The following is a 23,432-nucleotide window of genomic DNA, read 5'->3' on the forward strand; positions in this document are numbered from 1 at the left end:
AGGATAAGGGTTAAGTAATTTTTATTCATTTATTTATTTCAAGTTTTTTTTTTTTTTTTTTTAAATTTTGAATTTCATTTTACATATGTGTAGGACTGATAAGCTACCAACATAGTCTAGGCTTCCCTAGTCGGAATTCAACCATATTTTGTTTTTTTAAGTGTTTTTATATTTAAAAATATATTAAAATAATATTTTTTATTTTTTAAAAATTTATTTTTGACTTCAACACATCATAACAATATAAAAACACATAAAAAATAATAATTTAAAAAAAAAATAATTTTTTTAAATTTGTTTTTCAAAAACACTTCAAGTAGGCTCTTACAACTTCTTTAACGGCTCTACTGGTCGGACTTGTAACTTCTTTATCGGCTCTACTGTTTATCCATTCGGCTATGGACTCAGTTACACTCAATTTGATTACAAGCCAACATCTTCCAAGAGATCAGTCCACATCAAATTGGAAAATGATTCATATAAGGCTCCTTGTCCTGCAATTCGAGTGGATGACCTTGATTTATCAATTTGAAGTTGAAGTTCAGAATGTGGGCAGCATAGACGGAAGTGAAGTAGCCATTGTTTATTCAAAGCCACCAGAAGGCAACTTATCTTTGCAAGTTAATGGTTTCAAGAGGGTTTTTGTTCCAGCTGGTGGAGTTGAGAAGGTCAAGTTCGAGCTTAATGCTTGCAGGAGCTTGAATGTCGTGGACTCCAATGCATACAGCGTTTTGACTTCTGGTGCACACACCATCATGCTTGGAGATGGTATAGTTTCGTTTCCACTCGAAATCAATTTGAGAAAGGATTGTCAGGAAAGATTGAAGGCAGGAGGTTTTCTTCGTTGACGTTGAGATCAGTTTTTGTTAGCATTAGCTTATTGAATTTCCATTTTGTTGATCTTGAGAATAGCAGCACTATGAGTTAGATTTTAATTTAAAGAAAGAAAATTTGGTATAAAAGAGAAAAAAAAGCCTGTGATTTGAAATTTTGAATATTGGTAAGAAAAGTTCGAAGTAATTCGTAGAATCGTGATCGGAGATTTCTAACTCACAGAATGTGCAGGAGAGTGAGAGGGATGGGCTCCTTTTCAAAGCCAAACGAGCCACATGTAGTGTGCTTCCATGTCCTGCTAGCTCGAGGTCACAGAATTCCCATGCTCGAAGTAGGAAGACTAATACTACATCACAAAGGCTTTCACACCATCTTTGTGAAATCCTGAGGCCATAGCTCCCTTGATGGCATGCCTGATTTTCAGTTTGAAGCTATCCCAGATTGTCTTCTCCCTCTGATTGATGCTGATGCCAGTTCGTTTCTCTGTCACTCTATCTCAAGCTCCTCATTTCGTGAGCTTCTTGCTATATTCAACTGCTGTGAATTTTGGTAACATCACGGTCATGACACAACAACAACTTGTAGAGTTTGCTTGGGGACTTGCTATCTGCAAGAAAACCTTTTTGTGAATCGGACCTGATCTTGTCAGGGGCGACTCTACGATTTTTCCACCTGGGTTTCTTGAAGAGTCTAAACAGACAACTCTGATGGGAAGCTGGTGTCCGCAGGAACATGTCCTGAAGCACCCATCAATGGAAGAATTTTTGACGCAGTCGTCTGAACTAAATCAAAAAATGAAAAGGGTTTTGAGAAAACCTTAAGTATTATTGTAAGCTCTCACCATAGGATAGAAATTCTAAATAATACTAAATAACCAAAGTAACCCACAGGCTGGGTTTAAATAACTAAGGTTGGAAAATTTGCAAAAAAGATAAATTCTGAAAATAAAAATATCACTTAAAACGAGTCAATCTGCAAAATCGAAGCAGAAACAACATGAAATAAGACCCCGAAAAGTTACTTAAGATGGTTAAAAAAACACAAAACTAGAAAAACAGAGGCATAAATAATTGAATAATTTATGCTAGTTTCAATGATCTTATCCAAGCAAGTTTATGCACAAAATGTCTGCTGTCTCAAAACGAATCTAATTATAGCAGTACATGTCATAGCCTGGGAAAATAATAGGGAGTTATGACAGGAAAACCTGTACTTCTTCGCAAGACCTTTTCCTTCTACAACTGTTTTTCATTAGTCTTCAACTGGAAAAATATACCTCACCGTTCATAAAATCTAGCAAGACTTGCCTAGCTAGTGCTTCATCATTAATTTGGTTGCACCCCGCAAGAAAATCTGAAAATGCAAAATAGGATTAACTTAAACGGATAATGCATCAAATATACAATGATCAACCATAAAGCTCACACTTGTCATGATAATCGTGGAAGTATTATGCATAGGTGAGCTAAAAAGGCTCAAGCTTTCCCTCCAAATCACTCTTCGAAACTGCCCTATTCTCTACATCCCAGAAGTTGAACCACCAAGACTCAAGCTTTCCCACCAAATCTCCATTGAAACTGCCCTATTCTCCACATCCCACATCTATAAAACCCCCAATACAAAGTGAAATCAAAACACCAAAGTGATTGGAGAAGCTTTGCATTTAGTATACGACTCTATTTAATTACTTTTGAAGTCCTCCCAATTGCCATCTCCAAAACCATGGCTTCTCTTCGTTTCCTGACATTCATTTCACCACTCTTGCTGATCACTTTGTCATTGGTGGACAACACAGGCAGGACAGAAGCGCGCAGGATTTTGGAGACAACATTGCCTAAGGTTCCTGAGCTCCCTAAGCCTGAATTGCCTGAGCTGCCACCATTGCCTAAGGTTGAACTTCCACCATTACCGAAACCTGAATTTCCTGAGCTGCCAAAACCTGAAGTTCCCAAATTGCCTGAATTACCACCTTTCCCACATTTCCCCGAGCTTCCAAAGTCCACATTACCTACCATACCAGCTCTTCCCAAGGACATCAAGCCACCTCAGTCTACTACCAGTCCTTAAATGGCCACACCATTTCATATTTATATGTATTAGACACATGTGTCGTGAAATAACTTTAAATACGTGGATAGGACTCTCGTCTGAGTGTTCGTTATTGTATTATTTTACGTTGTTGAGAGTTTGTTGTTCTAAGAATTTATTTTTGGTTTGTGAAGCACTATCCTTTTATGATGACACGTGGGTTGGGCTTTCCAAGCCATGTTAAAGATCCGAATGTTTTGACCTTGTTCGTGGATTGATCTGTCAAATCGAACGAGTTTAAACTGATCGACTCATAATTTGTTCAACACAAAACCTTCTATGATTACACACGGCTTTTAGCTAAATATTTAAGGTTCTTACAACTTTAGCAGAACCCAACTTCTTGACAGGCTTTGTTTTAAGGCTCGAATGTTTGAGAAACCAAAATTCCTTGTTTTTGCGAAAGAGAAATTGCAAGTCGAGAAATCAAATTTCCATGTTGATGACACTTTGAATATCGGCGTTGGTTAATTATGTATGCCCATTTTTCTTTCATTTTCCCTTTCTTGAAAGAATCTTAGGAAGATCTTTCATAAGAAGAAAAGAAAAAGGTTCAGATGGATAAATATGACTGATTTAATAATATATCCAATTCTAAACAACACAAATATTAAGATTTTATTCTGTAGATTAAGATTTCTCTATCTTTTCATGAGTTTCTTATCATCTGAAAAACTTCAGATTTCTCTATAAATAACTCAGCAAACCAAGTCTTTTTCACATGCACTCCGTTAAAAGAAAAAATGACCAAAATCTTTTGTTCTCTTATTTTTCTTTGTGCTTGCCTTGTTCTTTCTACTGGTGCTAGAGTTAATCACAGAATCCTATCATCATCTTCTACTTTGAAGGTGTTGAATTGTTCATCCCATCTCATGTTTTGTGCAGGAAGTTGCGGATTTCATTAATGCTTTCAGTATAAGGAGTTGAATTGTCCATCCCACCTGATTTGACAACTCACTTAATAATATGTCCATCCTCAGGATCTGTTTCTACCTTCTAAAAAAAAAAAAACTTGAACATATAAATGATCAATTTAAACTGGCCATTAGACGACATATTCTCTCAATTAATCATCTACAAGCACAATTATTTTTAAAAACTCATCCATTCAAATCGGTTCAAATTAGCATTTATCGAGTCGGTTTACCTCTAACAAAAACAATACAAAAAGAAAAAAAACAAGGTTTGCATGCTAATCCAAGGTTTAGACCGATCCATCTTGCTTGTTAATCCGTAGTTTAGACTATTCCACGTTGAAAAAGAATACAAAAAGAAAAAAATATGGTTGACTTCATGATTCTATTCACTTCAGTCTAAAAAAATTTGGCCGTCAACCCGTTTCCAGGTTTACTTGAATTAACCCTCCTGGCTGATGACTCAGGAAATAATAATAAAACAAAAGAAAAAGTAAAAAGAGGTTCTTACCTTTGGTTTGGCAACCCAAACTCAACTAGGCGGAACTTACAATCTCACACACTCTCTTACAGTCTTCGTCTTTCCTCGTTTCTATCGACAAGACAGCAATCCAAACTAAAGTCCCAACAAATCTCTTCCTTCCTCCACTTTTGTCTTAAATACTCTCTCTCTTTCTCTCTTTCTCCCTTTGCTTTCTTTGTTTCTGAAACAACCCATCATTTCTTGTTCAAGGTATTTATAGTGATCATCATCTCATTTAGTTATGTTTGTGTTCATGCTGAAAGTAATGTGACTCATGTGTTGGTATTTGAAGTGGGATTTGTTCGTTTTTTTGATTTTGTAGGCCTTTTGGGTTCCAAAATGGAGGCAACATTGCCTGTTTGCAAATCTGTTACCTCTACTCCTGTAAGTTGTCGTCGTCGTCGTCTTGTTTTTGTTTTCTATTCTTTGACTTAATTGTTTTTGCGTAACGTGACTTGTTTTTTGTTTGAATTGTTAGAAATGAGTGTTGTTTTTGTTTGGTTTGTAATGTACTTGCTTTGGAATGTTCACTGGAAGGAAATGAATCTTGGTTTTGTTTGTTTTGTTGTTTAGTTGATGGTATTGATTATTGGATTTTTAGTGTTGGGTTTGGTTTGCATTTGTGGGAATGATAATTGAATCCAATTCGGTGCTTTACTTTTTTTTTTTTTTGAACAAGTATTCAGTTATTTACATGAATTGTAGTTATGTGGTGTTAATTCAATTCTTTGATTTTGCTAGTGTGTGTGGTGTAATTAATTGAGGATCATTCGGGAGGGTTGATGAGCTAAAAGCTTCTTCTTTTTTCCATTAAAAATTTTGTTGGTATTTGAAGATAAATGATAGCAAGTATGTGTCTGATTCATTATAGCATGCATGGTGATTGTATGTTTAAACGAATTCAATGGTGCTGCTATGTCATGCATTTTTAGTCTTATGAGGTTGTGTTTTGTGGTGAAATAGCCTTATTGATGCTTATGTTCAAAGAAAAGCTTCCCTGTATCTTTAACTTGCTCAGGTCTGTGGTTGTTTGCTAGGATTATAGATGCTGAAATAGTTTGTTTATTCAATGCGTTAGGGTTTATTCATGAAGAGAAATAGTGGAATCAGGAATTCTCAATGCAGCTTTATGGTGGGAACTAAGGTTAACTTTCCTAGACAAAGAACTCAGGCTACCCAACCTAATCACTGTGCTAAGAAGAATGGAGGAGCTCTTGGGGTTACATGTCGCGCAGAAAAAATTCTGGTAGCAAACAGAGGAGAGATTGCTGTCCGTGTTATTCGAACTGCGCATGAGTTGGGGATTCCATGTGTTGCTGTTTACTCAACCATAGATAAGGATGCACTTCATGTGAAATTGGCTGATGAGTCGGTTTGCATAGGTGAAGCACCCAGCAACCAATCGTAAGTGGTTATAATATCCTTAATTTATCAGTCACATGCATCACACATGGACATTTCCTTGCTACTAGTAAGGGAAAGTTTAGGAAAAGCTTCTGAGTATGGGTCAGTGATCTAAAACAATTCTTCTCACTTTAACAGTTGTTACTACTCTATGCATTTCACTTCATGTCCAATTCATTAAAGCATTGCCCTACTGTTTTCTGATTTTCTGGGCAGTCATTCAATTCCTCAGCAACAAATGAACGATGCTTTTAAGTTGTAGATGCGGAATATAATGGATTTATGTGTATGTTTCCACTGTCTTTCCACAGGTACTTAGTGATTCAAAATGTTTTATCTGCTGCTATCAGTCGTGGATGCACAATGCTGCATCCTGGATATGGTTTCCTTGCTGAAAATGCTGTTTTTGTGGAAATGTGCAGAGAACATGGAATAAACTTTATTGGGCCTAATGTAAGTAGTCACCAAACTTAATAATATTAAAAAGTGAGATTTCTGTGACATCTACTTGATCTTGGCTAATCACATGTCAACTATTTTCATTTTAATTCTGTATGCCCTGAATTAGATGCTAAAATTAGTTCTTTCTCAATCACAACATCTGTTTATGTTCTCAGAAATCATGGTGCATGTAGGAGGGTGAAAAATCCTGTATTTTGACTATCACACACACAGATTTGAACAGCCAATTCAATCTAGTATGATCCAGAATAGGGGTTATGGGTAACAGTTGCTTATCATAATCTTTTTTGAAAAAAATAATCCTTTAGTGAATGTTATCATTTTGTAAATAGATGTCATTCATTAGCATGGTATGATGCTGATTATCAAAGCATGTTTATTGTTACTGTATCACTTGCATAATTGCAAAAACTATGATATGCAAATTCTTGTTTGCTTTGTGGCAGCCTGACAGCATACGAGTCATGGGTGACAAATCAACTGCTAGAGAAACAATGAAGAAGGCAAATGTTCCAACTGTACCAGGAAGTGATGGCTTGTTACAGGTGCCATGTTTGGCCATTATCTGTTTGATATGATTCCAAAAATTGGCATGAAAACTATTGCATGGCTTACAAGTTCTGTGATTTTTTATTTGGTTAGCCCCATTTTTTTTTTTAATATAATAAGATGTAGTTTGATGTTATCTGACAAACTCTTGTGCACCAATTGTTGTTAGAGTACCGAGGAAGCAGTAAAGCTTGCCAGTGAGATTGGTTATCCTGTGATGATCAAGGTAAATAATCTTCTTTCATATGAATTGGCATCATTTATGCAGGTTGTTACATCATTGAAATTGCAATAAACACCATTTTGACCCTTCCAGACCCAGACAAATGGCAATTATGATTTATATAGAAAGGATGGAATAGTTTTTTTTCCTTGCTTCTAGCTTCATTACATCTGTGCCATCTAATTTCTTTTTTCACTCAGCTACACAGCAAGCAGTTTATTGAGCTCTCTACAACATGTACTGGAAATCTGCTCATGTGTGTGTATGTGGGTGCATGTGCATGCATACAGAAGTAAGCTAAAATACACTCCAATTAACCTTGCACAGTAGTGCCAAGCATTAAAACTGCAATCAAATAAAATATTCTTAGAATCATTAATAATCGGGATTCTTTGAAAATGATCACTCGGATCATATTTTGAAATTATATGTTTGTGTCAGTAATAAGCTATCCTCAATTGTATATTTCACCATTTCTCCGTTTGGTTTCTGAAGAATATATAGAAGGAAAACTGTGAAATTTCATGACAATAGGGGGGGGTCTGGACTGGCTATGATGAGATTGAGATTTCTTCTTCCAGTTCTAATACCATGCAAATGAACATAATTGAGAAGCATAGAAACTTCTACTAAAAAAAATCTATGTTCTTAAGGCAACGGCAGGTGGTGGAGGACGTGGAATGCGGCTTGCCAAAGAACCTGATGAGTTTGTAAAGCTGCTACAGGTACACTATTAGTATGGTGCCGTTCAATGTAATATTCAATGTTTACCTGGTTAAAGTGTGTTGTCTTTAATTGAGTTTGGTTCACTTTCTTTGCTCTGTAGCAAGCTAAAAGTGAGGCTGCTGCGGCATTTGGAAATGATGGAGTTTATTTGGAGAAGTATGTTCAAAATCCAAGACACATTGAGTTCCAGGTAATTTTTGTTTATTTAGCGAGTATTTGTAATGAAGGTTCCTAAGAACTATTTTGGAAGATCATTAAAGTAGAGTCTGAAAGTGGAATGTCAGAAACCTTTCTAATGTAAATGTGGGGGAAACTACTATCAAGTGTTTGATTATAGCAATTGATTATTCCTAGTCATGTAGAATTACCAGCTATAAGAACATAGTGCTATGAATGAATCGACCAAATGAGATTTGATTCAAACAGCATGTAAACCTCATTGAACAGAACCTGCTTCTGTCTTAGACAACTTGTACAAGAAGTTATCACAAAAAGAGAAGGAAGAGGCCAGTTTTGTAATCTAAAAATGTTTCTTGAACATTATATTCATCTTTTTACAGTGGATAAAAGGCATTTATCAAGCATGCCGACTCATATTTTCAGCATAGTGTCTCTCCTATCTACAAATGTAATATGCTGTATGATGAAGATAAGTAGAAATCCAAATCTAAATTCCTGAGCTGCAATGCTCTTCTGCACATGCAGAAAAATAAGTACTTTAATTTGCTTGGCAGAGAATCTGAATCTTGTATGAGGTGGGAACAATTTCTTAGTTGATTAGTATAAACACTATTGGCTTTTGACTTGACTCAACCAGGTTGATAAAAGAATTTGCCAAAAGGAATGTTTCAAGATTATAAATTGAAGTACATTCTTATATAGTCTTGCTTTCCATATAACACTTCTAACACTGCTGAGTTTTGATTTGTTAATATTATAGTTCAGTTCAGTAATACTGAATTTCTTTTTTCCCTTTTAATTATTTTTTCTACATCTAATTACTGTCAACATTTATGTGCTATTTTCTGAATCATTCTAGTATATCATTTGATTTTGCAGGTTCTTGCAGACAAATTCGGTAATGTTGTTCACTTTGGTGAGAGAGATTGCAGCATTCAGGTATTATTTACTTTCTTATTTTGCAATTATCTCAATGTGTGGCCATTTGTAATCTATTCCTGAGAGAGTGTTGGATTAATTTATGGGAAAAAGTTACCTTTCCATTTTCAACTTTAAAAACCAAGGGAATGTGTTAAATCTTGGCAATTCCTTCATAAGCATCAATAATCTCAAGGAAGCTGAGAGGCTTGGTTTCAGCTTAGTCATGCTCAATTATAAGATAGAGTGCATGAAAGTTCTTACCAAATGTTTTGAGAGAGTGATACCCCTCTTGTTTATCCCTTTCTTTTTGTCATTGTTGATTGTCTTATTTCACATTTACTTTTAGCAGTAAACCTAGTGTATTGAAGATAAAGGTTTTGTTGAATATGCCCATTGTACAGAGACGTAACCAAAAGCTGTTGGAAGAAGCACCATCTCCTGCTTTGACTCCTGAGTTACGAAAGGCTATGGGTGATGCAGCAGTTGCAGCTGCAGCATCCATAGGGTACATTGGTGTTGGAACGGTCGAGTTCCTTTTGGATGAAAGGGGTTCCTTCTACTTCATGGAAATGAACACTCGAATCCAGGTTAAATTTAAATGATTAGTGATTTAATTTTCTGCTAATGTGTTTATAAAATCCCTATTATGGTGATTCACAATATTCTTTTAAAAATTAAAATGCAGGTGGAACATCCAGTAACTGAAATGATTTCTTCTGTTGATTTGATTGAGGAACAAATTCGTGTAGCCATGGGAGAGAAAATTCAATACAAACAGGTATTGGAGGAAAGGATACAGAAAAAAAAAATGCTCTACGCTTCTAGATCTATTTGAATTTGTTTTCTGGATTTCAACTTGCAGGAAGATATTGTTCTTAGGGGACATTCAATTGAGTGCCGTATCAATGCAGAAGATGCTTTTAAGGGATTCCGACCGGGGCCAGGTATGTGTACATTGTGCTGAATGTTACTTTCTTGTAAAATTATTGCTGCTATTTGATCCTCTTTGTTACTTCTTTTCTGGTTGATGTTGAGTGAGCTATTTTCCAGCCAAATTGTGTTTTATCTGTACCATTTGAATGCATTGAAGGTCTAATCCTTTTTAAGGTGACAAGCCAAGAGGTTTATTGCCTTTGCTAGTTTTGTCTATTTAGTGTTTGGTTCATCTCATGTTACTCCTTGATTTTGTTGGTGTTGCTTCTGGTAAAATCATCAAAATTTTATTCATCGTGCTGTGGTTAATTTTCTTTTCCATGGATATGTTTTCAAAAACCTTGAAGCTTATTTACTAATTATCCAGCTGCCCCTTTCCTTCCGAACTAACAGGTAGAATAACAGCATATTTGCCATCTGGAGGTCCGTTTGTTAGAATGGATAGCCACGTTTATCCTGATTATGTGGTTCCTCCAAGCTATGATTCCCTACTTGGAAAGGTTTGTCAAACATTTCTTGTTCTTGTGTATGTTTTTGGCCATGTGACAAGAGATTCAAGCCATTGTGTCTCAATGTGATTGTTTTTTGGTCCTTGGTTTTGCTTACTTCACATATATGTTTGCCATCTTCTACTCTCTGGTTGCATCTGTCCTAATGAAAATGCATTGATGTTCACTCCATAGGCATAATAAAACAGCGTTATGTTTGTCATCCTTATATCTCCTAGAATAGTGCATATCAACAATTCTACAGGCTTCAGCATGGTTTTAATTAGTTTGAAATTTGGAACTTATTGCAGCTTATTGTCTGGGCTCCAACGAGAGAAAAGGCAATTGAGCGAATGAAAAGGGCTCTTGATGACACTATTATTACTGGTAAGTATCCAAGTTTTCAACAGGTGCCTCACACTGTTGGCCATGTTTCTTTTTCATGCTCAACTTGAGATAGTGGCAATGCATTATGGAAAGAGCACAGTGGGTTTAGGGAGTGTGAGTTTTGAAAACCACATATTTTTCTTTCTTTGATTTTGACACATGCAAATGCAAACCTTTTGTGAGGCTCATCCTTCAATTGGTTTTGTGAGCCATGATCCACAAATGGTCGGTGTAATTTTTTTTTTTCAGTTCGCTGCTAATTGCAGCAGGGTAGACAAGTCATTTGTGGCCTTTTCTGTCAATCAAGAACATCTCTTTTTAAAATTTTTGGCCATGGTTGCAATTTGTTTTTGTTCTTAGAATCTATATATTCTTTAATTTTTCAAACCCTGTTACTTTCTTTATCCAGGAGTCCCAACGACAATAGATTACCACAAGCTTATCCTTGACATTGAGGTTAGAACAACTATAATTTACACTTTTTATTTATGAAACTTACTGAAAAAATCCATGTATTCTAGTTTGAAACTTGAGCTGATTGGATCTATTGACAGGACTTTAAGAATGGAAATGTTGATACTGCTTTCATACCCAAGCATGAACAGGAGTTAGCAGCGGTAAGAAGCTGATATAATCCCTTTCATTGAAAACTGACTCGAGACATTATGGCAATCTTTGTAAATCACTCATTTGCGGTTAATAAGAATCCCATTTCACAGTTTCTCGCTACAACAAACTCGTTAAACTGACCTCCATGCCCTTTTCTGTTCTTGCGTGTGATAATAGAGTCAAAGCATGTTCTTAAATGCTGGTTCCCAGGTTTCCATATCCAGTTCAGAATCGTGCATTACTTCCCGAACAAATGCATTTTGTCATCCCTTTTTTCCCCTAGTTCCTTTCAGGTTATGGTGTTGCCTGTTGACCGTGTTGCTCCACATCCATGAAACTTCCTTGTCATGTTTAGATATAATCTTCTTCTTCATTGTGTGTGTGTGTATTGATTTCCATCTTGATATATCCTCAAGGTGTTCTCAAATAAATCCAGTTTTCATCTTTTGTGCCTGCAGCCTCAACAAATTATACTAGCCAATTCAGCTGCATAAATAGATCACTTCTCAAATTACAACCTTGTTCAGCAAATTTTCGAGCGCAGTTACGAGGCCAGAGTTTTCCTGCAAATCTGCCGGAAGCTTTCATTTCATTTGTGGTGTTTGGATGCTTTCCCGTTGTTTTAGAACTTTTAGATTTCGTGAGAATTTGTCACGAAATTTTGATGTATTTTGTATGTTTTCCTTTTAGTTTGGGGTTGAAATGGTTTAAAATTCATCCATGCTTGCATAATCCTGGAAGTATGTATTTAGTTCAGAGTTCAGACATGCGAAATTGTTCAAATGAAGGGAGATATTTAGCTCAATAATTATCTTGGCCCACAAATTAATCATATTTTAAAATTCATAGTAGTTACATTCATAGACGTAGAACTTGGATTGCCCAGTGAATTGATTTAGAACTCGGTTGATCTAGGACGTCTGAATTGAAAGAAAAATAGATAGAAAAACTTATTTAATCCTGTAAAAAACCCAAACTCGGGTTGATTTACTGATCTGCACTCAACTTGAAGATATTTTTTGAAAAATAATTTTTTTTCTCAAAAGAACTATTTTTTCTCTCATCTAGCAGGTTTGGGTATTATAGGTATGGTTATATTAAACATATATTAAATTAAGAACTCAATTAAATTGCACAAATACAAATGGGTGTAATTAACCCTCTTTTCAACAAACTCTTTTTTAATCAATGAAAGATAAATAAAAGAAATAATTAGTTTAAGAAAATAATGAAGCCCAAAGAAAAATAACCATGGCTGGCATTTTCACCCTTCATGTTTCTTCCTGTCCTCTTATTCTCTTGTTTCCAATAAAACGACCCGAGAAACTGTAGCAAATCCAAAAACGAAGAACACGGTGATAATATCGTATCATTACGTGAGAAACATTTCCTAGACGATGCAACAAGAAAAACTGGGATTATGAGTGTGATGACGCAAAGTTCTGAGCAAATGCAAAATAGTGTAACCCTCGAGAAAAGAAACCGACCCCAGTAGGTGAAGGAGGAGGATGCATGGAGCTGGAGGAGCTAAAGAAAAGCATGCAGACAATACCATTTGGGTTATTGACGCTTTCTTTAGAACACCTTCTTGATACCGATAGAAAGATGGAAGTTCATTCTCTTTTTATGAAACTCAGGGTGAGAAATGAGAGATATTGTAGTGGATGAGCTGCTCTGGTTGGCTGTACAAGAAGTGCGATCACAGGCAAAGGGAAGTGAATACTATAATGGACTTTTGCTAGAGGAGGCGGTTCTGTTCATTTAGGGGTGATTGAGGTATATTAGGGTTCAGGCTAAAGTCCTGTTAGTAATGTAATGCAATGCGATGCAGGCAGGTGGTCCAAACCAATCCCAGTCGCTACAGTTTCAAGCTAGTGGTGTTAGCCAAGAGAACCATGCTTGATGGTAGCCCTCCATCTGCAGTCAGATTGCAGACTGCTTCAAGCATTGCCATCGATTTGCGAGATTCCAGCATTGTTAATCAAGAATCAATTTGACTGCAAGAAATAGAGAACCCACAGACTATTATATGTGAGGTAGCAGTTGTGTTTCTAACCACCGAAACCCTGAGTTTGAGAGGCGAAGTTCTGCTAATGATCCCCATGGAGTGCATGAGAATAGTCCTCTTTCTGAATATACAAGTAAATTGACATTGCAGCAGAATCCACTTAATTCCTTGGAAAGAAACACCATCAAATGAAGGAAATACATCAATGCATTATGCGAAACAGGATTTGCTTGAACAGGCTACTGAGGAGCAGCGGTTTTTGAACCCTCAATCACTGTCTGTTTCATCTGTTGATCAACAAGGGGTGGCAGCTTCGCAAAACTTAAAGGATCAGTCTTCAGAGAAGCACTCTTCAACACCTCCTACCAGTGTGGTGCCTGATTGTAGTATGATTTGATAATTTGAAGAAACAATCTGTTTATTCATGTAATTAATTTGCTTTCAAGAATTTTCAGGGAGGATTGCTGATGGTTAATTAGCAGTTCTGGTGTTAATTTATCACACTTTTTTTTTTTGGTTTTGGAACAAGGTTATCCCCAGGGTAAAGTCCTCTCAACAAGTGTGTTTTCAGGGAGGATGGAGGCTGTTACCACCTCGACCAATCACTTGTTGGCACAACATTTTATTCTTAATGCTTCTTGTTTGTTCATTCTTCTTTTCATATAAAGCTGAAGGATCTTGTCCTCTTACCAAGTATTAATTGAACAAATCACCTCCAAATTATTATTTATCAAAACCATATTCCATGTTTTGTATAATATATAGTTTTTTTTTCCTGGATGAGCTTTGAATTTGGAGTAAATTATTATTTAGTCCCTGGGTTTCAATGACAGTATAATTTAGGAAAACTTACAACTTGTGTCCTCAATTTATAGATTTTTGAACAAGAAGGACCAAGTTATAACTACATTCAAAATTAGGGATTTTTAAAATTCATTTTTGAAATCACATGGGACTTCTAGCACAGTTATTAAACCGGGTTGGGTGGTTAACTCAATTCAATAAAATACAGAGTTGTTTGAATAATTTTTTTTTCAATTAAGATATTATTTTAAATTTAATTTAAACTAAAATTTAACTAAATAATAAGTTAAGTGACTAAATTAATTAGATTTAACTAGATCAATTCTCATATAATTTAATTTAAAATTTAATTTAAGTGAGATCTTGAGTTAATAGGTCATCGGATTGACCTACTTGATCGAAATAGTTTTCACAACACTATCCGGAAAGAACCGAATTAATGGGATAGAAAATGAAAAGGTAGCCAGGATTTCATTTTCATTTCATTTTGGTCCTACATTGTGATTATCGTAATTTTGCATCCCTTATTTAGCAATCCTTGCAACTACTCTGACTTCATCAATGTCAGGCTATCACGAGAAGTGCATGAGAAAAGTCAAGAATGCACATCATATGCTAGAGCAGAAATTTGACTACAATTTCTTCAGGTTTAGGTCTATAAATAGGAACAAACTATGTCTCCATGCTATTTCCAAAAGAGTCGTTCATCTTCACAACCAAAACTAAAACCTTCACTCAGGTTTTCCACGAGGTAATTAAAGCATGGATCTTGGAAGAAAGAGTTGGAGGAAACTAAAGCATTAGTCTGCTAATGCGTTGTCAAAGTCTTATGTATGGTTTAATTTCCTCCAATATCTTACTTTCAACGGTTCATGGTGAGCATTAGCCAACGAAAAGATTGAGAAGAAGGGTGGCGACTGGCATGGATCTTGAATGTAAGAATTGGAGGGAAGTAAACCCTATAAGTTGTCTCATCTTTTGAGTGCAAACCATGCGATTTAGTTTCCTCCAATATCTTACCTTCATTGGCTCTTGTATAGAGGAGTTTGAAGTAGAAAATAGAACCTATCCTTCTTTAGCTAGTTTCCCATATGGTCGAAGCATGGATCTTGGATGTGAGAATTGGAGAAAACTAAAGCATTTGTGGAGACCATATGGTTTAATTGCTCCCCAAATGGTTTAATTTTCTCCAATATCTCATTTCCAAATGGTTCATGAGTATCAAATAATGCAAATGATTTTAGGAAAATGGCAGTCATCATGGATCTTGAAAGTGAGAATTGAAGGAAGCTAAACCATGGAGGTTGACTCTTCTTGTAGAGTACAGACCATATGATTTGGTTTCCTCCAATAACTTACTTTCAATGGCATTAAGAAAGCAATAGAGGAAGATCTAGTCTGTTGAAGTTTGGTACCAAAGCTGGAACATGATTACTTAGTAGTAATCTACTACATTGCTATTTATCTGTTAGCTGATAGCTATTTATTTGTTAGCTGATAGCATTATCTAGATTAGAATGTTTCTTTCAATTCATTTGTTTAAGCTTATCAGACTAGCTTGTTATACAACTCCTTTGATAAAGAAGAACATAGTTAGTACCATTTTTCTGTAATGTTTGACTGGGGATGGCAGTAACCAACTGAGACATTTTCTGCTCCTGTTCTTTCAACTGTAAAGATTTTAGATCAGTTTTTCCAACATAGTCTTTGTTGACCATATGCATCAAATCCCACATTTCTTTCCTTTTCTTCTTGAGTTGAATGGAACCTAGAAACCTTTAAGAGTTCCATCAAAGCACAATATACAAAGGAAATATTGGGAAAATGTCACCTTTCAATAATTTTGCTCCAATCCAATATTTTGGAAGAGTCATACTCTGAGAAATCTTTCATGAACTGGCTAGTATTATTTTCACAAGTGATTATTCTTAGCCTAAAATTTGCTGTCGATATCTTAATCACAGCCCTGAATTTTGATTCCAATTGCATAGTATACAAAGGTTTGTTGTATGACATTGAAGATCGACGGAAGCATCAGGTTGGGCTTCTAGTTAAGGACTCCGGGATTGGGTAAATTATAGTTCCTGAGTGGGTTGGTGCACAGCCTTTTGATTCAGATGTTCAAGCTATCTACGCGTCGGAAGGTGCCTTGCCAATGATCCTGCCTTTGAAGCCTGAGAAAGGTTGAATTAGCTGTAAAGGTTGCATCCTGAGCTTCTGTTATTCTTCTTGAAGACAAAGAGACTATACGTGTGTGATGGCAATCTTGACAAGGTAAGGAATTAGTCCATTGGAGTGTTTTTGCAGAGGTCGAAAGTTGTTCTACGCTCCACTCTCCACTGTAGGATGCTCTGTTGTCAGCCCTCTCTTTCTATCAGGATCCTGATGAGTTTTGAAACTCTGAGACCATGTGAAGCTCCAGAAGTTCCCTTTCAATGGTGTGCTTTCTCTGGAAAAATATGTACGACCTGCATTCTTCCTTGGATAATAAGCAGGCCTATGTTTTAGTTGAGGCATTCAAGTTTTAGGGCAAAACTTCTTCACAGCCCCAAACCCTCCTCTTCCTTCTTCCCCGTCACCTTCCTGAAACCCTCCTCTTTCCCCAAACCCCATCCCCATATTTCTCGGCCTTGTCTTCCTTCGCCTATACTGACTCCACAGCAGAGTGGTTTTAGTATGAGGTTTAAATCCTGATGACCAAGTCCCATTTGTCTACGTGGCCAATTACATTTTGAACTGCCCTTGGCTGCGTATAAACAATAAAAAATAATGTTTTTTTTTTTTTTTTTTTTAATGTTTATTGGATATTTTTTTTTTTTAAAATTTATTTTTGATATAAACAAATTAAAACAATAAAAAAATAATAATTTTAAAAAATCAATTTTTTTTTTGACAAACGGACAGCAGCCACGTTGCCAAATAGAATCTAAGAAGGTACACACAACTTTGATTAAAAGAAATCTATGTTTATACTTAACACCGAAGCATGCGCAACATTAGATTGTAAAATAAGCAATTTATTGGAAACAGAGCAGCACTTGAAAATCTGTAGACTCCACTAGCAAAGCTGGCGAACAAGCAAAACTAAAATCTCAGCAAGTTTCTTCCAATAATATATCGGAAAAACCTTATTTTCTACACTGAGATTGTGTTCGAACCGTTTAACTCAATCAATTCTTAGGTTTGATGAAGCTCATAATAACCTTTCAGCTCATCAGCAACAATTCTGTAGTTTTGTTGAGCCAAAATCACAATTATAGGCAGGTGGCCATAGCCATGCAAAACGCATTCTCATTGCTTTGATAAACGGAACTGGTAGCGTGCTTGAAGATCTCATGTCCTTGACACTAGCTTGGTGTGTTTGACATCCATCGTCACTGTACCACCTTTACTCCTTTTCTTGAAAGCATTTGGTTTTGTGAAGGGCGAGGAATTCGAGTCAGGATGAATCACTTCAGAGACAATCCTTCGTGGTTTTCTGGCCATTACATGGTTGGAGGTTTTCTTTGCCATTATAAGGGTAAAGCTAAGAAGACAGTGAAGACTACTAGGCAAATACTAAATTATTTTGTTGTTGGGGTTAGTATGTGTCAGCTCAGCAACTATTTATTTTTGTAGCATTTGATTACAATCTCCACGTAAAAAACAGAGACGGTGAAGATACATCTCTATATTCCTTCCGTGTTTGTTTTGAAAAGATAAAAATTTACTCCAAAGTACCTTTTATCTCAGATAAATTTTATGAAGATCCGTCTTCGACGTTTCTCTTCTATCCTTGCACATTAATCAAACGCAAACTAATGGCTTTGTGGGAGTAAAGGGTATGGTCATAGACGTTGTGAAGGTTAAGAAGAACAAATGCAAGGAGGTAATGAAGAGAGAATGGCCTTTCTCTCTGTCATTATCAACAAACTGGACACTAACTTATATCAAGAGTTGGAGACATAAAACACAAAGAGCATGCATTAACCAAATACTCCATTAGGGCCAAGTATGTTTTAGATGATGAGTTGGTAGGTCATCCCCCCCTTTCTGCTTTCAGTGCTTAATCCTTCTTCATGTCCCTAAAAGAGGATCAATGTGGGCCAACGGTACAATTGGCAGCCAATAGGTAAGGTCTTACATGCCAAAAGTTGGGGAACTTTTGTATGATAAAAAGACTAGTAGGCATAAGCTAGAGATTCAGTGCAATTCATCAAAGTAACAAATCTCAATCATTTTACTCAACCTAATAATTTAATTTGGTCAAGATCTTATAGACCTTAAATAATGAAAACAAATCCAAACAAATATCAATATAATGAAAAAAAATGTATAAATCATATCAAAATCTCAAAATAATTTCTATTGAATAATGCTTGAAGAATTTGTATACACTCAGTTCAGAGCAACTATTCAACTAAATTGCCTTGCACCCATGGACCATGGGGCAATAATAATAAAATTGAAAAACTCAAGTCTATATATGATACCCAAGTTGGATTCAGAAAAACTTGCAAATTCTTTCTGAAATAATCCCATCCCAGAAGAATCTTTCTTGCAATCTAGGGTATGGAGACCACCTGCTTTAACCCTATTAAAAACTCCGGTCTACTGTCTCTCTGTCTCTCCATACCGTCAATGGAAATTTATTTGTAGGATACCCTTCATATTCTTTAGTTTCCTTTTATTTACTGGATACTGGTGTTTTGTAAAATACTCTATGCTGCAGCTACTCCATCAAAAAATAACAGAGGAGAGGAGCGGGGCGTTACAGAGCACTCTTGTTTCTTCAGAGCTTCAGACCCGGACTTCTCCTTGAAATCTTCAATTCTGATATGTTTATCGCGGCACTCTGGACTGCAAAATGCATTTTCACCCCTGCAAACAAGGACCCATTTCTGTTTTAGTAGCGCAAAAGGAGTGTGTGATATGAGATAAGAGAATGAGAACCGAAAGTTCTCAAGGCTCAAGTTAAAAAAAATATTCTAACAAAGCCTTCCTAAAAGAATAAGGAACCACATGCAGAAGCAAATGTCAATTATTAGGTATTTCTACTGCAGAACAATTCTCAAACAAAGTGAGAACTTGTCACTTATTTTCAGGAATGGAATAACAAAATGGCATTTTACCAACTACAATTTTTCATCCAAACCCCCGCAAATTATAGTCCAACCTCAAATCTTTTTAAGGCTATATAGCACTTGTCTTTCTTTTTATAATTTGTTCGAATTATAGCATTTAATGCATTCTGAGGTGCTAAAGGGTTATAGCAATCGAACTAGACTTTCAGGCACAGTTCAATTGCTATAGCCCTTTAGCACCAAACTTCTGCAACCAAACACAGATCATTGTAAAACATCCCATGACATGACTCTATTACACAATTTCAAGTCCTGCAACGTAGGGATAAAGAGCCATCAAGGTGCTTTTGCAGTGATTTTTTTAATTTGAAAAGAAAAACCCGTGTATATAGTTGACAAGGCATCAATGCTTCATTTGGTCACCAAGCTGGCAGCACAAAGGTTTCTTAGCCAACACAAACTGTAATTGACTGTTCTAATTTTCACCAAGTTGCAACTGGCAGTGTTCAATGAATTTTATTTTTTGTCAACCTAATCCTAAAAAGCTTATCTTCCACCAGAAGGAAAGATCTAATCATCAAGGCTAACATGAAGCATGCCTGGTATGCCTCAGTGAATATGGAAATAAATTAATGACCGGTAACAATTGTGCTCAGATAAGCATCATCTCTAGGTTGGAAAACTTCAAGAGGAGAGGAACAGCTTGGCTCTGAAAATTTACACCAAATACTCAGTAATTAACTTTCCAAATTAAAAAGGAAAGAAAACCGTATATAGAGAAAAACTGCTTGTTGCCACTAATAATACCCAATAAGCAGTTTTTTGTTTTCGTTTTTTTCCTTGTAAACTTCAAGAGGAGAAAACAGCTTTGCTGTGACAACTCAGACAGATACTCAGATGTTGACTTTCCAAACTTGTAAAGGAGACAACAGCTTAGCCAGATAGAAACTGCTCATTGGCACTAACAACAATCAATAAGCAGTGTTTTTGTCCTAATAAACTTAAATGGAGTAAAGTGCTTAGCAACGACTTGTACCAGATAATAATTCAATAAGTTCTCTATAAATAAAACAAGAACCATAGGACTGCTGTAAGGCCCCTTACCCACAAGGCTTCCACTCAAGCCAACATCCTAAATTTTTTATCAATGCATCAAAATAATGGCTTCAATAGAAGATTTTTCAGCTGTTTGTGCACAACAGAAGTAAGATGACAACTTTTCTACCCCTACTCTGGTTTTACATCACCATCATTGTTGATAAACCATAATCAATTTAGAAACCCCCCAAAATGGCATTTCTTCTGCTTGGGAATTAGTTGGTCCTATTTCTATGGAATAGTCTCCTTAACTAAAATAGAAAAGTGGATCCAACTTGCTGTATACCCATTTCATACTGAATTGTGGTATATAATCATTTAGAGGTAGCTTAATAAGATAAAATCAACTAAAACATTGCCTTATTTTATCATTTGCACTCATCGGATTGCAGTGTTCTATTTCAACATTTTTGTATGAATAAAATGAAATACAAAATGAGGTTGCAAAGTTCTATTCCAAACAGTCAGCGAGTCCAAATTCATGCTTGAATTGAAAAGAGCATCACTTATGAACAATTCTTTCAGAATTCATGTATGCTGCCTAAAACATATGAGATTCAGGACAATAATGGAGCCCCAAATAAGATGCTGGATAAACCATGTTGAATCAAATTCTTTGAGATAAAGTACAGTGGCCCAAATCGCTAATTTTGAATGGCCTGATATTAAACATAAAAAGATAGAATTAACAGCTATTAAACCCCACAACGAAGCAGCTACAATTGAACTTGTTTAAACCAGTTAACTTTTATAACATCAAGTACTCAAAAGAGATAACGAGATCAATTAATGCTCTAATTGTATGGCATCTTTGATCGATATTACGATCATATTACCCATTTCTAGTCCACATGTTTTTCAGAACAAAGAAATCCGAACATAAATATGTTCTACATAAATGGAACTTAACAGAAGACCCGATTGATTGCATGATCACATAAGCTATCCCGTGTCATGTCCACATTTTAAATGACAAAGTAATCCAAAATAATCACCTTTTAAGTGGAAGTTTTAAGTCAAAACTGGTGATCTACTTGAATAACAGTGCAGCCATGACAGAAACAGCAAGAGTAAGCAATATTTTGTCCAAACACAGATTTACCAACCAATCCATTGACGGTTAAGCCATCGACATCTATTAATCTACTTCCAATCAACAGTTTGCACTTTCCAAACAAAAAATTTCATATCAATTCAAGGCCAAGCAACAATCCATGCTCAAAAAAGAAAAATCATCAGTCAATCAGAATCCACACAATTCCAGACAATTAAACCACTAAAATTAAAAAGAAAGCAATCCTCTATGTACCTGTACATGAAAATGTCCAGCCCCTCAAGCAGCTTCTTGCAGAGATGGCAAGAACTCAAGAAATCCTTGCTCCAAAACTCCCTCCTTTCAGCAGCAGCAACATCGATGGGCATCATCACAGGTGGTGAAGCAGCATAAAGCAGTCCAGAACCAACATCAAACCAGCTCACTGAATCAACACAAACCTTATCATCATAATAAACACTCTTCTTAATAACATTATTCCCAACATGAGAAATCACACAAGTATAACTCTCATCATTCTCATCAACAACAACACCACCTTTATCAAAATTCCACACCCCAATGCCTCCTTCTTTGAAACATGAAGCAGGTTTCTTCAATGAAACAACAGGGACAGGACTGGATCTTGGTGACAAAGCAAAGTCAGAGACTTTATCAGACTCATCCATTGCAGCAACAATTCCCAACCCAACAGCACTACCACCATTCTTAAAATTCCTAGGTGATTTGTTAGCCATTGAAAAGGTCTCAGTTAAGGTTGTAAACAAAGAAAGACTGATTCTTGGCCTCTTTTTCTCCATTTTCAGACCAAACTGAGACATGGGCAACTCTCAAATCTTGAATTCTTCAAAATTCAAGACAAGAGTTTTCTCTTGTAAAGAGAAAGAAAGGGTTTGGAGTGTTTCCAGGTATATATGTCATGGAAGAGAGACTTAAATGGAGAGATATTAATTACAACTCCTCAGAGATTTTAGAGAGAGAAAAAGAGAGACACCATTGCTCAATTTAGAGTAGTGAAGAGCAAAAGAGAGAGATTCTATGAAGCTAGATTTATGGGGGAAGATTTTTTTAGAGAGAGAAAGAGAGCTCTCTGCTCACCTTGTAGAGAGAGGGGGGGCTTCAATGCCAGTGATTTCAGTGGAGAGGGGAATATAAACAGTTTGTACAAATAATTATTTTGATTAATTAATTAATTATAATAATTTGTTTGTACTTAAACAACTTATTATTATTTAGTGATTATTGCTTTTAGGTCCTCCTACTTTTTTTGTATTCTCTAATGTTTCCTTAAATATTTTTCATTTTACTGTAATCCTTCTTAATCAATCGTTTTATTTTCTATTTTACTTAATTAATCATCATTATTATTCATCATATAAAAAACATATATATTCCACCAATACATGATCCAATTATTGATAAATTAGTTATATATGCATGTTTAAAGAGATATTTATTCTTTAAGTCAGATTTTAAAAATCTTTGTGAATATAATTAAGAAAATATAAATTTAATATATATATATAAATAACAAGGGATGGACTCATACTTAAGATTTAAAAATAAAAACTTCCTTTTATTTATTTTCCAAAATAAATTCTTATATATATATATATATTCTTTTAAAGTTGAAGGGCAGCATGGACTTGCATTGACTACCGTGTCTTGACCTAACTCACAAAACTCCAAATGTCTCAGTAATTTCATGACTCAATATTACCTTGGACAGGACACCTGATTTGTGATTCTTAAGACTGAAGTCTTTTCCAACTTTACCCTAATTTCTCTGTGATTTTCTTCTTTTGAATTCTACTTGTTTTTTTGTAACATTAAACGGCAATTTTTCAACATAAACAACTACATAAACAAGTGATACATGTGATGGTGACAAATAAACCATTATATTAACAAGAGATAGATCATGAAATATTTTTAAATAAATTGTTATTTAGTTTTTTTTGAAAAACCATTCTGAGTCTGTTTAACAATAGGATCTAAGTGGAAAAAAGAGAGGTAAAGAGAGTTTATTTTTCTTTTATTGGTAAGTGAAAAGAGAGTGAAAACAACTTAATTCATAGTAAATAAAGCTCATAAATAAAATTCCTGAAAGTGAAATATATGTCGAGAAAGATCATTCCAACTTTGCAAGAAATTTAATAGAAGA

At 35.5% G+C, this 23,432-nt stretch overlaps 2 protein-coding genes across 3 annotated transcripts; one reads left to right on the forward strand and one right to left on the reverse strand.

Annotated features, from left to right (window-relative positions):
- Positions 1–4,325: 4,325 nt before the first annotated feature.
- Positions 4,326–12,046, forward strand: LOC118042636 (biotin carboxylase 2, chloroplastic). Its single transcript, XM_035050337.2, has 17 exons — positions 4,326–4,569; positions 4,682–4,743; positions 5,438–5,763; positions 6,075–6,216; positions 6,672–6,770; positions 6,944–7,000; positions 7,651–7,722; positions 7,824–7,913; positions 8,783–8,842; positions 9,226–9,411; positions 9,510–9,602; positions 9,687–9,768; positions 10,151–10,257; positions 10,557–10,632; positions 11,042–11,088; positions 11,187–11,249; positions 11,700–12,046. The coding sequence occupies exons 2-17, from the start codon at positions 4,699–4,701 to the stop codon at positions 11,733–11,735; spliced, it is 1,581 nt and encodes a 526-aa protein (XP_034906228.1). The 5' UTR covers positions 4,326–4,569; positions 4,682–4,698; the 3' UTR covers positions 11,736–12,046.
- A 6,326-nt stretch (positions 12,047–18,372) lies between these two features.
- Positions 18,373–22,400, reverse strand: LOC118042635 (FCS-Like Zinc finger 14). Of its 2 annotated transcripts, XM_035050336.2 has the most exons (3): positions 21,807–22,400; positions 21,524–21,692; positions 18,373–18,913 (listed from the first exon to the last, which is right to left on the reverse strand). In XM_035050336.2, exons 1-3 carry the CDS (start codon positions 22,087–22,089, stop codon positions 18,754–18,756), a joined length of 612 nt encoding a protein of 203 aa, XP_034906227.1. In that variant the 5' UTR covers positions 22,090–22,400; the 3' UTR covers positions 18,373–18,753. The 2 variants fall into 2 exon arrangements, with proteins under 2 accessions (XP_034906227.1, XP_034906225.1); XM_035050334.2 differs by having other exon boundaries at positions 21,524–22,400.
- Between the last annotated feature and the right edge of the window lie 1,032 nt (positions 22,401–23,432).

Source organism: Populus alba, chromosome 18, assembly GCF_005239225.2.
Source record: "Populus alba chromosome 18, ASM523922v2, whole genome shotgun sequence".
Classification (NCBI taxonomy): domain Eukaryota; kingdom Viridiplantae; phylum Streptophyta; class Magnoliopsida; order Malpighiales; family Salicaceae; genus Populus; species Populus alba.

Bases quoted from the DNA above. Each gene is read 5' to 3' on its own strand.
- LOC118042636 (XM_035050337.2), top strand. From the start codon at position 4,699: ATGGAGGCAACATTGCCTGTTTGCAAATCTGTTACCTCTACTCCT. The intron at 7,914-8,782 runs GTAATTTTTGTT...TTGATTTTGCAG, and splicing joins CAAGACACATTGAGTTCCAG to GTTCTTGCAGACAAATTCGG. The intron at 10,258-10,556 runs GTTTGTCAAACA...AACTTATTGCAG, and splicing joins ATGATTCCCTACTTGGAAAG to CTTATTGTCTGGGCTCCAAC.
- LOC118042635 (XM_035050334.2), bottom strand. From the start codon at position 22,089: ATGTCTCAGTTTGGTCTGAAAATGGAGAAAAAGAGGCCAAGAATCAGT. The intron at 18,914-21,523 runs GTACATAGAGGA...CCTTGTTTGCAG, and splicing joins CTGGACATTTTCATGTACAG to GGGTGAAAATGCATTTTGCA.